We start from the raw sequence: 16,822 nt of genomic DNA, 5'->3' as shown, positions 1-16,822 counted from the left end.
AACAGGTAACCCCCACCATCTCTAACGCAATAGAAGTTTGTTTCTTACTCATATAAGTCCAGCTGAAGGGAGGAGGGTTCGGGGTGGGTGGCCCTGATCCATATAGCCATTCGGGGGTCTATGCTGAGGAAGGCTTTTAGGTTCCCCTGGACATTGACATCCAGAAAACAGAGAGAGAAAGGGGTGGGGTGGGCACAGGCCTAGAAGTGACTCACAACTTTGCTTTTCCACCCACAACAGAAGTGGAGTTCAGGCGCTCTAAGATACCATGTTCTGAGGTTTATAGATCATGTTACCCTCCTGTCTTTCACAATAATCATGTCTAACATTTACCATACTCCATGCTAAGCACTGTCCATCTATCTGTCTTGACATGTCATCCTCACAACTACCCCGTGGGGCGTGGACACTATTATTATCCCTATTTCGTAGGCAAGGAAACTGAGGCTCAGCGAGGTTAAGTAGTGCGCTCAGAGTCACACAGGAGCAAGGGAGTGGTTGACCCTGAATCCCAGGACTTGAAACACTGCACCCTCCTGCCTGCCCAGCCTGCCTCCCCCAGGGCCTCCTGGGCTCAGAGATGACCTCAGAAAAGACAGGCCCAAGCCATGGGCTGAGTTTTGCAGTGCCTGCAGCCTCATGGCCTTTTGGAGCCACCCCAGCCTGGGACTTTGTGGCTTCAGGCCCTGGAGCCCACAGCCTGCGTAGCTGCCTGGCTTGTGGGCTGAGCTCTCAGAAGAGGAACCCAGGGAACTGCAGTGATTTCCCCAGGGATGCGGGGTTGCTCAGAGCAGAACTGAGACTTAACCCGCGTCTGTGCAAAGTGCAGACAACCAAACAAGGGAGCTCAGTGGGAGGGAAGGGGCTGGGTTCTAATTTCATGTTAGCCACAGACTGTACAGGTGACGTCCAACTGACCATTTCTCCTCCCAGCTTCCAGTTCTTTCTTCTGTGCAGCTGAGAGTTCAGACAAGGCCAGTGGTTTCCAAACTGGTCCCGAGGAACTGTCTAGGGCCATAGACTTAGCTGGAAGCCACGTCGGGGCGGGGGAGGGGGCAGTTGAGAGGAAATGAGTGAGTCAGCCCTGCTGCCCCCACCGAGTCAGCTGGAGAAGCAGAATGGTGCAGAAGATGCCCCTTACCAAAAGGCTTCCACTGCAAAAGTAAACTTAAAATCCACTGTTCTAGATGATCTCTACTTCCTGCTCTCTTATGTTTTTATCACATAAATCCATTCATTCAACAGTCCAACAAACATTTTTTGACGATACAGATGCTAACAGCAAAACCCAGAAAGACCCAGTCCCTGTTTATAGGATGTTCACAATTCAAGTGAAAAACAGAGCATTAAACAAGCAACAACCACACAGTGCAATAAATGATATTCCTTCATTCATTCATTCAACTCACTTAGCAAATACGTTTATTAAACACCTACTATAGCCAGGCACTGTTGAGGCGTTGGCTATAAACAGCGAGCAAGATAAAGTCCCTCCCTGAGTAAAGGTCACATTCTAGCTGGGGGAGACAGGCAATGAAGTAAACAGAAATATGAAATGTGTTCCTAGACACAGAAACCTGCCACTGGGATGAGTAAGGCAGTGTGGGGGCCTGGAGAGTGTCGGAGGAGTCTGCCCTTCTGAGTTAGGCAGTCAGGGAAGGCCTCTCTGAGTTACATATGATACTTATTTTTCCATTCTGCAATGACAGTACCAGGGAAGCTCATTGCAAGAGCATCACGCCTACCTGGTGTGGGGTCTTCAGGGAAGACTTCTCGGAGGAAGCGAGTACTTTAAGTGGGTGTCCTGGGGGAGGGTAAGGGCCAAAGCAGAGCAGGGTCATGAGCCTCGTGCTGCCCGGGGTTGTTGCATCAGAACCCTGCTCTTGGTAAGAGCCTGGTCAACAATTAGGGAGTGGAGGGTATCATAAGATGATAAATCCTTTCCTTTAGATCAGGGGTTTGCAAACTGCAGGTCCCCCAGCCAACTCTGGCCCACCACCTGATTTTATAAATAAAGTTTTATTGAAACACAGTCACATCCATTCATTTGCACAGCCTCTAGGGCTGCTTATGTTACAAGGGCTGAGTTGAATGGTTGGGACAGAGACTATGTGGCTCATGAAACTAAAAATATTTACTACTCCTGTAATCTTAGCACTCTGGGAAGCTGAGTCGGGAGGATAGCTTGAGGTCAGGAGTTTGAGACCAGCCTGAGCAAGAGCGAGACCCTATCTCTACAAAAAATAGAAAAATTAGCCAGGTGTGGTGGTACACACCTGTAGTCCCAGCTACTTGGGAGGCTGAGGCAGGAGGATCACTTGAGCCCAGGAGTTTGAGGTTGCAGTGAGCTATGATGATGATGCCACTGCACTCCAGCTGGGGTGACAAAGCAAGACTCTGTCACAAAAAAAAGTAAAAAATAAAAATATTTAGTATCTGGCCCTTTGCAGAAAAAAAAATCATTAACCCCTCTTTTACACAATGCTTCCTAAATGACGAAACCTCGTCTCAGCCACTCATTTGGTGCTCACAACCACCCTATATAACAGACTGCCTGAGTTTTATTATTATTCCCCAGTTTTCACATGGGAAAACTGAGGGTCAGAGTGCCTTAGTGAGCGGCCCCCGGTCACATAGTTACCTCCATGGCAGAGTTAGGGGCCTCCTAATCTGTCCTCACTTCCTGTGTGACCCAGGTGAGCACCCTTCAGTTCATTTCCGCCTGAAAGAACTTTCCTCCTCCGAAATCTCCTAGCCTATGGAACATGCATAAGGCTCCAGCCAGCTCTTTGAAATGCCCCCATTCCTACCGGCGGCAAACAGATGTGGCTTGGCCAGAAAGCAAGCAGAAATCACCAGGAAGTGCAGGCTACGGCCAGGTGGATGTCATCTCTGCTCCACCCAAGACAGGTGTTCAGATCATAGAAGTATTTTGCAACCAGCATCCCAGTGGCGCTACCTGAGGCCCCACTGTGCTCAGGGCTGAGGCTTGAGCCTGAGATCCAGGCTTTGTGGGAAGGAGAATGGAGGATACGTCCCTAACTGTCCCCAAAAGGATGGGATTGGAGCCCATGTGTTTAAGTGATGCTTAGTTTGTATTGGTCCACAAGTAGCTATCAGGTCAGTGTGTCTGTGTGGACATTTCTTGCCAATGTCAGGGGCAAGAGACCCAGGTTCTAGTCCGAGCTCCGCTACTGACCAGCTCTGGGCCTTTGAGCTAATTTCTCCCATCTCTGAGCCTTGATTTCCTTACAATGAGGTCGGACTTGATGAAGCTATGGCCATGGGTGTGCTAGAGTCAACTCCTGCCAGCTCACGGGAGCTGACTGTGCGTCTCTTCCCAACTTCATGTTCATGTAAGTAGTTTGAAATTGGCCACTGTGGAAATATTTATATCATGGACATTGCCAAATGCTGCAAATGAGGGCTTTTATTGTCCTTTGGAGAGCCGGTTGTTAAGCCTTGCCCAGCACACCTCTGCCCAAGGCCCACAGCAGATCCCAGCATCCCTGACCTAACGCTGGGCAGGACAGAGTGGTGCCCAGTGAGAACACACGGTGCTCAGTTCAGCCCGCTGTCCGCAGCCTACGGCCCAAGCCTGGACTGGGGGCTGGAAAGGCAGCCATAGGGCAGAGGCTCAGAGAAGTTTATTGACTCGCCCTGGGTCACACAGCCTCAGGGAGCTCACAGGGTAAGGAAAAGGGCCGGCTCTGAAACAGGCAAGCATGTGGGAGCTACAGCAGGAGCCATCCAGCTGTGCTGAGCATGCGGGAGAGGACGGGGAGAAGTTGGCAACGGGCAGGAAGGGAGGGTGTTCCAGGCCGAGGGAACTGTGTGTGCAGAGGCCTGGAGGAGTGAATGCGTGTTTTGCGTTGAGGGCATGGGCCGTGATGCAGCCCAGGGAGATGTTATGTGGGAGGGCCATGGAGTAGAGCGTCACCCTAAGTTGGAAGATGGAAAGTAGAGGAAGCACCAATGACTGGGGGGGCAGGCCAGGAGGTCTTCATGGAGGAGGAGGATCTTGAAGGAAGAGTGTCAAATTAGTAGGAAGGTGGGATTGTGGGTGAGAAAAAAAGCTGGATTCAAGTCCTGGTTCACCACATGCCAGCCATGTGACCTTAGGCAAGTAGCTTAACTTCTCTGAGACTCATTTCTGTCATCTGTCAAGTGGCACAATGAACCTAACCCACCTCACGGTGTTGTTTTTAAGAATTCCTCGATATAACATTTGTAAAGTATGCTTTGCCTTTTAAAGCATCCCACAGATGTCGATGCTGTAAGGGAGACGTGGAAGGCGAGGGGAGGGGCCTGTCACATGGGTGAGTGTGGCCAGAGCCCAGGGGCAGGAGGGCAGGTGACTTATCCTGAGGCCATTGACTAGAATCTAGGCACTAGATAGTCTGGCTGGAGGAGAATAGAATAAATCGTTGTCTGTGGGCCCAGACGGGAAGGCCTGCAACACCAGGGTACAAAACCTGAACTTGACTCTCTAGGCAGCGGGGAGCCCACCCACTGCCCCACCAACAGGCAGCTCCAGAGCTGCCAAATATCCCCTGGGGGACAAAATCACCCTGGGTGAGAACCACTGCTTTAAAGGAAAGTAACTTGCCTGATTATTCTTGGTGAGTTATTAATACAACACCGAGAAAAAATTACATCTTCAAGGCAGAGTAAAAATTCAGTCGGCTCCAAACCAGTGCGTGAGTTACGGGTGGGCTGCAGAAGGCGCAGGACTGTGTTTCACGGCCATGCCGGTGGGCGCACCTTGTTCTCTAACTCATCAATCAAAAAAGAAAAAAATCCCCATATTCCAGGATCCCAATAATTAAATTATCTACATGAAAAACAGCTCAATGTGCAAAATAATCTTTCCCCGGGAACCCTTTAGTCCTGTCTCAGGTGAGGGGACGCTTCCCAAAGCTGCCTAATCTTGCACAGGGCGGGCACAGAAACCTGGAGACGATCCGAGGCGCCCAGAGCGGAGCGGGCGTGAGAAGCACGGCTCTTCTTCAGCGGGCGTTTCCGTGGGACCGTGGTGGGGCACTCCGTGTAAATCAGTTCACAGAATTCTCACCAGAACCTCGCAGGACAGTCGTGTGGTCTGTGTCAGCTCACACATGACTAGAAACGCAGGCTCAGAGAGGTCAAGCAGTTTGGCCAAGGCCACACAGCTGGTGAGTCATGCCCTGGGAGGGATATTCCAGGTTTTTCTGACTCTGCTTTTCAGGGCTGTGTGTTATCATCCCCTTCAGCCCACCCATTTTATAGGTAGGAAAACTGAGGCCACCTAAGGAAGCAGAACACAGATGTCAATAATAATTCACTTTTCCTTAGCACTTTACAGGTTCTGAGTCACTTATATATCAAAGACCCTAACAGTCTATCAGGGCTGGTGTTGCTGGCCCCATTGTGCAGATGTAGAAACGGAGTGTGGCCAGAAAGGAAGGCCACAAGGCACAGTGTTCTCTGGGCAACAGACGTGGGTGAGTTATGAGCAGAACTCACATTCGCTGGGCAAACGTTATCAGAGGCCTCCGCAGTGCCAGTGCTGCTCCTCTGGAGCCAGAACTTAGACACGTGGCTGCACCTAGCTGCAAGAGAAGCTGGGAAATGTGGTCTCCATTTGGGGTGGCCACATCCCAGCTAAAGTCAGGACTTCTGTTACTTTGGAAATAAAGAGGAAACGGGAAAATGAGGGAAGAGGGGAAGTGGCAGGCAGTCTCTGGCACTCTCACCAGGCTAGAACAGGACTGAGCCGGCAAGAAACACAAGGTCCCCATGGCTGGTTGTACATGACCCCAAAATCACAGTCCCCAGCAGAGCCATTGACCTTAGACTGGGAAGGTCCTGAGGCAGGGACCGGCTGTGACTCACTTGCTGTGTCTCCCTGTGTGCAGGGCCCATGCCAGGGCCTACTCACAGTGGCTGCCATCGACCAAGTGCTTGCTTTGTGCCAGCCACTACCCCGAGCACCACCTGCAGGGCCAAGATTTGGGGGAGGTGAGTGACACATTTGCCTTAGGTGCCAAATGTAAGGCGAGAGCCAGAAAAACTCAGGAATTGAGATAAATTTTATAGATATATATATGTGTGTATGCATATACATATATTTTTAAAAAACAATTCAGTGGTTTCTTGGTATATTCTCAAGGTTGTGTGACTAAAACTAGTCTAATTCCAAAACATTTTTATTGCCCCAAAAAGAAATTCTGGACCCCAGAATTCTGAGGCAGTCACTCCCGATTCTCCTCCTCCTCCCAGCTCCTGGCAACCACTACTCTACTTTCTTTCTCTATGGATATGCTTATTCTGCACGTATCATATAAATGGAGATAGTAATATATAATATGTCCAATATGTAGTCTTCTAGGACTGGCTTCTTTCACTTAGGATAATGTTTTCTTGTTTTTTTTTTTAAAAGACAGGGTCTCACTCTCACCCAGGCTGGAGTGCAGTGGCACAATCATAGCTCACTGCAGCATCATACTCTGGGGCTCAAGCCATCCTCCCATCTCAGCTTCCCAAGTAGCTGGGACAAAGGCGTGCACAACACATCTGGCTAATTTTGTTTTTAACTTTTTGTAGAGACAGGGTCTTGCTATGTTACCCAGGCTGGTCTCCAACTCCTGGCTTCAAGCGATCCTCCCACCTTTGCCTCCCAAGCTGCTGGGATGATAGGCTTCCAGGCGTGAACCACCTCGCCCAGCCTAGGATAATGTTTTCAAGGGTCATCATGGAGTGTATCAGTAATTTGTTCATTTTTATTACCAAATAGTATTCCATCGTATGGGTGTACCACATTTTGTCTATCCATTCACCAGTCGATGAACATTTGGGGCTGTTTCTGCTTTTTGACTATTATGAACAATGTTGCTATGAACATTTGTGTACAAGGCTTTGTGTGGAAATATGTTTTTGTTTCTCTCTGGTATATCACTAGGAGTGGAATTTTTGGGTCATATGGCAAGATAAGTAATATTTTAATGCAATATTTTAAGAAATAAAAATTAATGGATAAAAGCCATGATGAACAAAATATCAACATTTTAAATAGAAACATATTGTTGAATGTTTTATGATCCTGCATTACTTTGCAACAGGAAGAGTGATTTGCAATCTGCCCGTGTTTCCAGGCCCATGTGAGTTTCGTGAGGGCTAACAATGGTGTGTGACCAGATTGGCAACAGGATTTTATACACAGTCGTGTTTTGTGAGTGTAGAGCATTCATTAACTTTTTCCACTTGGTTCACAATATGAGAAGATATTTTGATAAATATGTATAAGAACACACATTTTTCCTTTTCCCTCGGGCCTCAGTATGGCTCTGACCCCCCCACGTCATTTCATTTAATCCTCAAACACCCTCGGGCACCTCGTTCTCCATCCTCTCCGCCAAGGTTAGAGGAGGGAAAGAACTTCCTACGGTCCACAGCTAGTGAGTGGCAGAGGTGGGATTTGAACCCTGGTCTGAGTGAGGAGGCCCAGCCTTCACTCTGTACCTCTCAGGAATTCAGAGTGGGAGCAGCCAAGGAAGAGGCACTTAAGCTCTCTGAAGTCTTTTCTTCAGTAAGGTGAGCAATCCCATGGTTAGGAGGAACAGATGAGAATGTTCATTGTCAACTAGGAAATTGGCTTTCCTCCCCTGGAAGTGCTTGCCCTGAGCCACATCTCGAGGCTGGGATGAAAATCGCTGAGTGAAACATCCCCACGTGTGCTGTAGGAACTTGCCAACCATGTCTCTTCACATCCCCCAAATGAAGCCACATGTGAAAAATTTATTTTAGAGCCAAGGATTAGAAAAATAATTTGGTTCCCTGCAAGAAACAGGTATATTTTCTTCTTATGGACAACGAGAAGAATATAAGTGGTTGCATTTTCTTCTCCACGTTGGCCACCAGGAAACTCACAGCCAAATTTGTAGCTGTAAAGGAGCAGTTGTGTAGGTTCACGCTTATTTGTATTTTTTTTTCCTATAACACAATTCCTCTTGTAATTTCTAAGAGGAACTGGTGTTTTTCAAACTTTTATTTAGATTTTACCATTTTATCGGGTGTATTTCCTGATAGTCACCTAAGTCCTTTGTAAACAGGTCAAATGGAAATACACTTTTTGAAAGAACTGTAAATTGCCTGGCATGTGTTTGGGCTGATTATTAATCTCACCCAAAACACAAAGGGCAGCAGCTCTGAAATGGGGCCACACCCAGGCCTGGCAACCCCCTGGCTCCTGGTGCCGGAGCCCTGGACTCGCTCTGGTTAGAGGAAGTGAGGAGGTGGGTTTGGGGACCTGGCATGGCTCTCCCCACAGAGCAGAGCTGCTTGCCCAAGCTTCCTTTCTCCAGTGCACTCGCAGAGCCGTGCCAGGAGGCCTCTGTCCCTGCCGGGCTTCTCCCCCTACAGGTCCAGCCGTCGGCTTTGTGCTGCCACAGGGGCAGTCTTCGGAGTTGGGCCAGGGCAAAAGTAGGGAGCCATCCTGGGGGCCGCCTCCCTCTCCCCGGCCTGCGCTGTCCCTCTGCAGGGTGCCCCCACCTGCCCTGCTGTTGCTGTCAAGATGCTCTGAGCCCTGGGAACACCTCCCTGAAAGGCAGTAGTGAGGAACTGTTCCTTCCACAGATCTTTATGTCTTAAAAGAAACCCTTAGGAAAAGGCACGGCTTAACCCAAAAGCGGGTAGATTGAATGGTGGCGTTTCGGGCCCTGTAGTATCTAACTGAGGGAGAGGGTTTCTGTTTTGCAGGTGGGGAAGGAGACGTGTGGCTAACGGGGACATGGAACCTTCCCAGAAAACATGGATTTGGGGCAGACTGCTGCTTCTGGGTGGGTCCATGAATAAGTGTGATGTGAACTTGACTGTCAAACAAGCAGCAAGGGGCAGTCAGGGAGGGGAGGACGAGAAAACAGGAGGGGGTGGGGGTCTTGCTCACCTTCTCAGTTCCTTCTTCCTAAACCTGGACGGTGTCTCAGGCCTCCGAGGAGGCTGATCCCAGGGTCCTCCCGCCTTTAGAGTCATGAGAGATCGGGAAGGTTCCTCTTCCAGGGGTGGCCACCTCCACCCGCAAACCCTGCCCCTCGCCCTGGGCAGGGAACGACTCACCAGGAGAGCCTTGCACTCACCGCCTTCTGCCTCCTTCTCCCAGGGAAGCCCTATGGGGCCGACGACTTCCTGCCCGTGCTCATGTACGTTCTGGCGCGCAGCAACCTCACGGAGCTGCTCCTCAACGTGGAGTACATGATGGAGCTCATGGACCCCGCCCTGCAGCTGGGGGAGGGTGAGTCACCACCCTGGGCCATCTCCCATCCAACTCAGCCAGGCCAGGGGCACTCCGGGTAGCCCAGCAAGCACCTCCTGGGTCCCGGTCGCCACCGAGCTCTGGGTCCACGAATGCGGATGTGAATCCTACACAGGCCCTGACCTCGGGAAGCACCTAAGCTAGGAGGAGAGATAAGCCAGTAAAGAGACTGTGTCACCACTAAGTGACAAGTGTGAGAATGGCAGGAAGCCCAGAGAGTATGGGAGCATGTTACCCAGACTGTGCAGTCAGGGAGGGCTTCCTGGAGGACGTGACACCTGAGCTGAGCATTGAAGGATGAATAGGAGCTAGCCAGTGAAGAAGGGGAAAAGGCAGTCTCCACAGAGAGAACAGCAGGAGATGGTTGTGTAAAATATGAAGCTGACGCAGGGGCCAGTGCCCACAGTTCTTAGACAGGGGTGGCCCCCTGGAACTCTTGGCCCCTTGCTCATCCAGCCTTGGGTCGGGACCCCTGTCAGAAGGACAAGGTTAATGATATGGGTAAGAGGCCCTGTGCTCCCCAGTAGGATGAAGGCAGAGGTGTGGTTTGTTCCACCCCATGCTCAGTTTCCCTTCCTCTTTCCTCCTTCCCACCACATCCTCCCACCCACTTAGCCTGAGCCACTCTTCCACCAAGAATTTCTTGAGGGGCCACCAGCATAGATAACAGCTCTGAGGGAGATCTGACTTTCCTCTGAGACATCAGCCTCAAAGGATGGAGTGAGAACCCCAGGCCCTCAGTGTCCCTCCTGGGCTTTGTGGTTCCTGAGATGAGCTGACCTTTTTTGCATGTGTTTGCAGTCTTTGCATGTTCCATTCCCTGGGGCGGTGGCTTGATGTCAGAGTTCTGTGATTTCTTGACTGCTCAGGGGAGCATGTTAAAACCATAAAGTCTGCTGTCATATATAACTTTGTCTTGTGGCTCTGGGGCTTCTGGAGTTTCTGTTTTTGTTTTTTTCCCCTTTACAGTTAAAAATTTCCTGTAGTTGGAACAACTTTTCTTCCCAGAGGTCCAGGAATTCTGGAGAGCTTTCTTTAGCAATGATTATCTGCTGCCCAGTGCATCCATCCATCCACTCATCCAGCTATCCACCCATCTATATACCCATCCACCTGTGTATCCATCTATCCATTTGTCCATCCATCCACCCATCCGTATATCCATCCATCTGTGCATCCATCCATCCATTCATCCACTCACAATCCAACCATCCATCCACCCACCCACCCATCCATGCCAGAAACGGACTACAGTGCAGGGCAAGAGTGGTGAGGCTCAGAGCCTCCTGAGGATGAATGAATGCCTCACTCTGCACCCCACATTTTGGGATGTTCACCTCCTCAGGCCTTCATGGGCCTTCTTCCTTGGTTTCCCCAAGGAAGGGAAACTCTGAGCAGGCACACAGAAGCCACACAAGGCTGAAGAGGTGGGCAGAGGCCCCCAGGCCACACCGACCTGTCTCACCGGCTCCACCAGCCTGAGGGGAAAGAACAGCAGGGAGTGGGAGGCATCAGGGGTCGGGGGCTAGGAGCAGAATCGGCCTCGTGCCCCAAACCCTAAGCACCCTGTTTCCTGGCACTCACTCCCCAGAGGGACACTCAGCAGGAATCTTCACTGTGGTCTGTAGCTGCCATACCTGTCACCTCTAAAGGTTTGACTTTTATGTGTCAAAAATTACCAGAAGTTTAGAAAAGAAAAAGAAAACAATTACCGTAAGTAGGATAAGATATTAACAATAAACCGGCTGAGCACGGTGGCTCACGCCTGTAATCCTAGCACTCTGGGAGGCTGAGGCAGGAGGATTGCTCGAGGTCAGGAGTTCGAGACCAGCCTGAGCAAGAGCAAAACCCCATCTCTACTAAAAATAGAAAGAAATCAGCTGGACAACTAAAAAATAGAGAGAGAGAAAAAATTAGGCGGGCATGGTGGTGCATGCCTGTAGTCTCAGCTACTCGGGAGGCTGAGGCAGGAGGATTGCTTGAGCCCAGGAGTTTGAGGTTGCTGTGAGCTAGGCTGATGCCAGGGCACTCACTCTAGCCCGGGCAACAAAGCGAGACACTGTCTCAAAAAAAAAAAAAAAAAACAACAATAAACCAAGGGCAAGTGTTCTCACAAGTCGGCACCCCTAGAACTAGCAGCCTTAATATATAAAAGGCTCTTCTTTTATCAACAAGAAAAGCACTCAGACTCTTAACAGGCACCCAGGCCAAGGCCGTTTGCTCACTGGTTCAGCAGACGTTACTGAGCTGCTGCTGCGTGCCAGGTGGCAGCACACCCCTTTCCTCGTGGAGTTGCATTCCAGGGGAATCAGACATTAAACAGGTTAAATAACCAAGCAAACAAGATAATTTCCCATCGGATGACATCGGATGAATGTTGAGAAGAAATGGAGTAGGCTGGTGGGTTGGAGAGATTGGGAAGGGGGGGGACTCAGGCGACAGGAAAGCCCTGAACACAGAGCAGTATCGCTTTCTCTTTACTTTTTTTTCTGTTTTCCATATTTTCCACAGTGGGCATGTGCCGCTGATATACCCGGGGAGAAATCATTTAAAAATCCTGCTAAAGGAATGACACCAACCCCACCGGGTTGTGAAGCCTAAGGGACAATGTCCCTGAAAGCCCTTTGGTGGGTGGAAGGATGGAGCAAGACCACGGGCTCCAGGCAGATGGTCTGAGAACTGGCTCGCTGTCTGGCCATGGGCAGCCCACACCCTAGCCACGGGTCCGCCTACTCCATGCTCAGCCTGAATCCTTGCAGCCACGCAGGGCTCCAGGCCAGGCACAGTGGCTGAGCAGGGACAGGGCAGGGACATCCTTGGGCCAGCAGCCTCCTCCTGTGGACCTGCATCCCCCACCCCAATCCTGCCGTGGCCTCCTGGGATCCTTCTTGCTATTCCCAGAAGCTTTGGGGGGCTGGGTGGGAAAGGGGAGGTCCTTTAGGCAGGAGAGATGGTCTATTCTGGGCTCCTTTAAGTATTTTGGGGACAAGCCAAAGTACAAATAAATACATGAAGGTCTTAAACAGTTCCGATTCTGACCAAAGCTGCCTGAATGCGCTGCCACCTGTGCTTTTCCAGACTTGAGTAGTCGCAGCCGCCGGCAGCCCTGTCTGCCCACAAGATGTCAGGCCCTGCCTGTGGCAACTCCAAGGGCCAGAGGACAGACTCACGCCATGCTTCTCATGCCAGCAGGTTGGGTGGGTGGCACCTGTGCCACCCTGCACCTCTCTGCCCCACTCCAGTGGCCAGCCAGGGTGTGGGAGGTCACAGCACCTAGGACAGGCCCAGCCTCACAGGTGTTTGCCTCTGGCACCAAGATGACTTGGGGCTCTCCAGCTTGGGTGGGGGCTTCTGCCTTTTAACAGCCTTGAACTTCCCCCGAGATGCGTCTGGACCCAAGGGCAGGGGGTAGAGTGGGAGGCAGGAGGTGTTTCTGAGTTGCCCCCAGCTTAGCCCTCCTGGCTTGGCTGGAGGAAGGAGAGGGTGTGCAGATGCTCTGTTACCTCAGCCCCTGAGGTGCAGGTGAGACGTGGGGTCCTATCTGAAGGGGAGAGGAGAGGAGGCAGACCAAGCCCCCAGAGACGCTTGGGATGGGGGCCCCTCCCAGAGTCCCCAGACTCTTGGGAACTTAATTTGCTTGAACCTCAGAGAATTAACACGGGTGGAGTAAAAAGAGAGTTTAGAGGCTGGATTTGGGGTCCGCTTCTGCGTCTGCCTGGCTGGAGACCTTGGGCGAGTCACCTAACCTTTCTGGCTTGGGAAAGTGAAGACGCTGGGCTAGACTGGGGGTTCTCAAACAGTCTGGGTGCTCTAGCATTCTGCAGAGGTGGCTGGATGTTAAGTCTGCTTGGGATGCTATAACAAAATACTGGATAACTTTTGAACCGCAAAAATCTACTCCTCACAGTTCTGGAGGGTGGGAAGTCCAAGATCAAGGCACTGGCAGATTCAGTGTCTGGTGAGGAACCCCACTTTCTGGCGTCTTCTCGCTGTGTCCTCACATGGTGGAAGGGGCAAGGAGCTCTCTGGGCCCTCCTTTAAAATGGCATTGATGCCATTCATGAGGGCTCCACCCCCATGACCTAATTACCTTTCAAAAGGCCCCAGCTCCTAATACCATCCCCTTGGGGCTTAGGATTTCAACATCTGACTTTGGGGGGTGTGGGGAGGAAACACAAACATTCAGACCATAGCACTCGGGGCAGGATGAGAGATGGAGTTGGCCCTGCCTTCATGTGTTCCATAGCTCACTTGAGCAAACCGTTTCTGTGGTCAGCAGAAAGCCTGCAAGTCAGATTCTTTGGGACCTTCATGTTCGCTGAGCCTGTTCCACGTGCTGTAACTTAGCAAAGGTCTAGCCATGGGGTCCCAGTCTCTTTGCAGCAGGCATATGGAGCGGGAGAGATCAGGGGCTTCCTGTAAGCAGTGGGGAGGGCCCAGGTTCTGCAGTGACGGGACCCCAGCCCCTTTCCAGCCTCTCTCCCCTGCTCCCACCACTCTGGGAAACCATGGGGCAGACAGGGCACCTGGGAGCCAGCTCAAAATCCAAACCTCTCCCAGAAATGCCCTCATGGACTCCTTTGCCCACATCCCCTCCTCAAGCTGGCTGACAGCTGGCCATGCTGGGCTAATTAGGGGCAGTGGGTTTTTCCCATCAATGAACACACCTGCCCCAGAGAGAACTGGCTCCAAAACTCACGGTGGGGTCGCCTGCCATCTAGTGGTCCTGGCAGGCACTGCATGGCCCCAACCAAAGGGAAGTTGGCCACACTGGCTGCAAAGAAGCGGAGCTTGAGTGAGCCCTCAAAGTGCACCAGCAGGGCCTGGAGTTCCTCCCACCTCACTCACCAACATGAGAAGCCTCAGAGCACCTCCTGGAGGTCATGTAGCCACCAGGTGTTACTCACACATTCCTTAGCCCTGCTCTTGACATATATTCATCTCATTTACTTTTTTTTTTTTTTTTTTTTGAGACAGAGTCTCACTCTGTTGCCCGGGCTACAGTGAGTACCGTGGCGTCAGCCCAGCTCACAGCAACCTCAGACTCCTGGGATTAAGCGATTCTACTGCCTCAGCCTCCCGAGTAGCTGGGATTACAGGCATGTGCCACCATGCCCAGCTAATTTTATCTATATATATTTTTTAGCTGTCCATATAATTTCTTTCTATTTTTAGTAGAGACGGGGTCTCACTCTTGCTCAGGCTGGTCTCGAACCCTGACCTCGAGTGATCCACCCGCCTTCATTTACTTTTAACAACCACTTGATGGGCTTTGCAGAGGAGGAAACTGAGGCATAGAAAGGACAGTAACTCACCTGAGATCCCAGGCTGGCTGCCACAGGGCAGAGACCTAGAGCTCCCTGACTCCAAAACTGGCAGTTTCCAGTCACACGCTGCACTCACCTCCTGTTGCCAGCCAGGGAGACGAACTCACAGACGGGAAGCAGTCCAGGCATGCCAAGCAGGGGGCATGGGCGCTCAGGGCAGCAGGGGCTGGGGGCAGCTCCCTAGCCCACTCAGACTTTGAGCTCAACTAAATTTTTGAGCCGTGTGAATTTATAACTTATTCTAAAACACAATCTTACAAAAATGTAGAGGAAATTTTCATTGTAGTTATACAGACAGTTACACGCAATTTTAAAGATTTTAAATAAAAAATTTGAATTGTTCATTTCGTCTTACCTTAAGTTAATTCACACATATTCTTAATACCTAATCTTTCCTAAGTTGATTTAAGCTTTGAGACGTTTCAGATTGCAAAATTTACATGAAGTTTTAAGATTAAAAAAATATTTTACATGGAGGCTTACAAGTTCATTCTCCTTAGCTTGTCAGAAGCTTGAGCTAAACGGTTTGAGAAGTACTACCTTTATTGAGCCCCCTCACTTTAGAGAGAGGCAACTGAGTCCCAGAGAGGGAGGGTGAGCTACGCAGGTGATCCTGTGGCCATAGATCCCTTTATCTTACTCCTCACCCACCCTGACAAGGGTGGGAACTTTTCCCATATTGGTTGTAGAGACAGCTTCATCCAATGTAACAATTAGGAACACTTTGGGCTGCAAATAACTTACAATGTAACTAATAATGGTTTAAATCAGAGCAAGGGATTGGTTTGTCTCTTGCATCAAGAAGTCCAGGGTAAGCAACTGATAAGGATGTCAGTTTGCAGCCATGCCATCAGGGAGTCACGGACACAGCTCTGTCTGTCTTTCCTTAGTTTGTGGGCCTTTGTCTTTGTACCTGTCACCTCTTATCACAAGACAGCTGCTATTTCTCTGGGCTCACCTCTGTGTTCCAGGCAGGAGGAAGGGGCACAATCAAAAACCCAGAGAGATACATCAACTGAGTCTGTCACTGTCAAAGGCGTTCCTGGAAGCCCCGCCCAGAGTCTTACATTTATATCTAAGGAGCCAAAACAGAGTCTCCTGCCTCTCCCCCGCCAGCTGCAAGGGAGCCTGGGAACTGCGTATCTTCAGTAAAGTGGTACCTCCCCAAATAAAAGTAGAGTTCAGTTTATATTCATAGAAGAGGAAGATGGGATTTGACTGGGTCACTAGCAGAATCTGTCTCGTGTCAAAATCATCACCCTGGCACGGAAAGGCTGGGCAGAAAGACCCGGCCAGTGGTAGGGAAGCCCAGAGAAGTGCCATGGAAGTGGGGGACGCCAGAGACCAGAAGAGAGCAGGGTGCCCAGGGCTCGTTCTCCTCGGGCCCCTGATCACTGTGCAACCTTGGCCAAGTCACCCTCCCTCTCTGGGACTCAGTTTCCACTCTCTAAAGTAAGTGGGCTCAACAAAGTTAGTACTTCTCAAACCTTTTAGCCAAGGCCTCTAACAAGCTAAGGAAAATGAACTTGTAAAATAATGTTTTTTTCAATCTTAAAACTTCATGTAAGTTTTACAATCTGAAGTATATCAAAGCTTAAATTAATTTAGGAAACATTAGATAATAAGAATATGTGTGAATTAAGGTCAGAAGAAATGGAGAAATGAACAATTCAAATATTTTGCTTATTTTAAATCTTTAAAAATTACATGTGTAATTAAAATTTCCTCTACATCTTCTTAAAAAATTTTTAGATTAATTTATACATGCACATGGCTTAAAACTTTAAAGCATATACAGACGCTCCTTCTCCAGATACACCCATCGTAAGCTTAAAATATCTTAAATAGAAAATGCATTCAATACAGCTAACCTACCAAACATCATAGCTTAGCCCAGCCTACCTTAAACGTGCTCAGAACACTTAAATTAGTCCACGGTTGGGCAAAATACCTAACACAAAGCCTATTTTATAATAGTTGAATATCTCATGTCATTTATTGAATACTGTGAAAGTGAAAAACCGTGGTTGTATGGGTACTTGAAGTCCCGTTTCTACTCAGCGCAAATCGCGTCTGCGACATTCTAAAGTTGAAAAATCCTAAGTGGAACCCTCACCAGTCGGGATGGCCGTAGGTGATGCACAGTGAGCAGTCCCCAGCCCACCCTGTCTCCCAGCCACCCTTTCCCTACCCTGAAGGCATCCAT

The 16,822-nt window shown here is 50.0% G+C and overlaps 1 protein-coding gene across 3 annotated transcripts in view; it reads left to right on the top strand.

Moving 5' to 3' along the window:
* The window catches only part of RIN3 (Ras and Rab interactor 3), a 119,015-nt gene that overhangs the window by 97,764 nt on the left and 4,429 nt on the right, over positions 1–16,822 (top strand). For 2 of the 3 annotated variants that reach the window (XM_045561832.1, XM_045561842.1), the window contains one exon: positions 9,137–9,268. In XM_045561832.1, the coding sequence (XP_045417788.1) occupies positions 9,137–9,268 (132 nt within the window). The other variant, XM_045561848.1, reaches the window with a different exon arrangement.

Source organism: Lemur catta, chromosome 1 (genome assembly GCF_020740605.2).
Source record: "Lemur catta isolate mLemCat1 chromosome 1, mLemCat1.pri, whole genome shotgun sequence".
Lineage (NCBI taxonomy): Eukaryota > Metazoa > Chordata > Mammalia > Primates > Lemuridae > Lemur > Lemur catta.
This window is presented reverse-complemented; position numbering and strand designations above follow the sequence as displayed.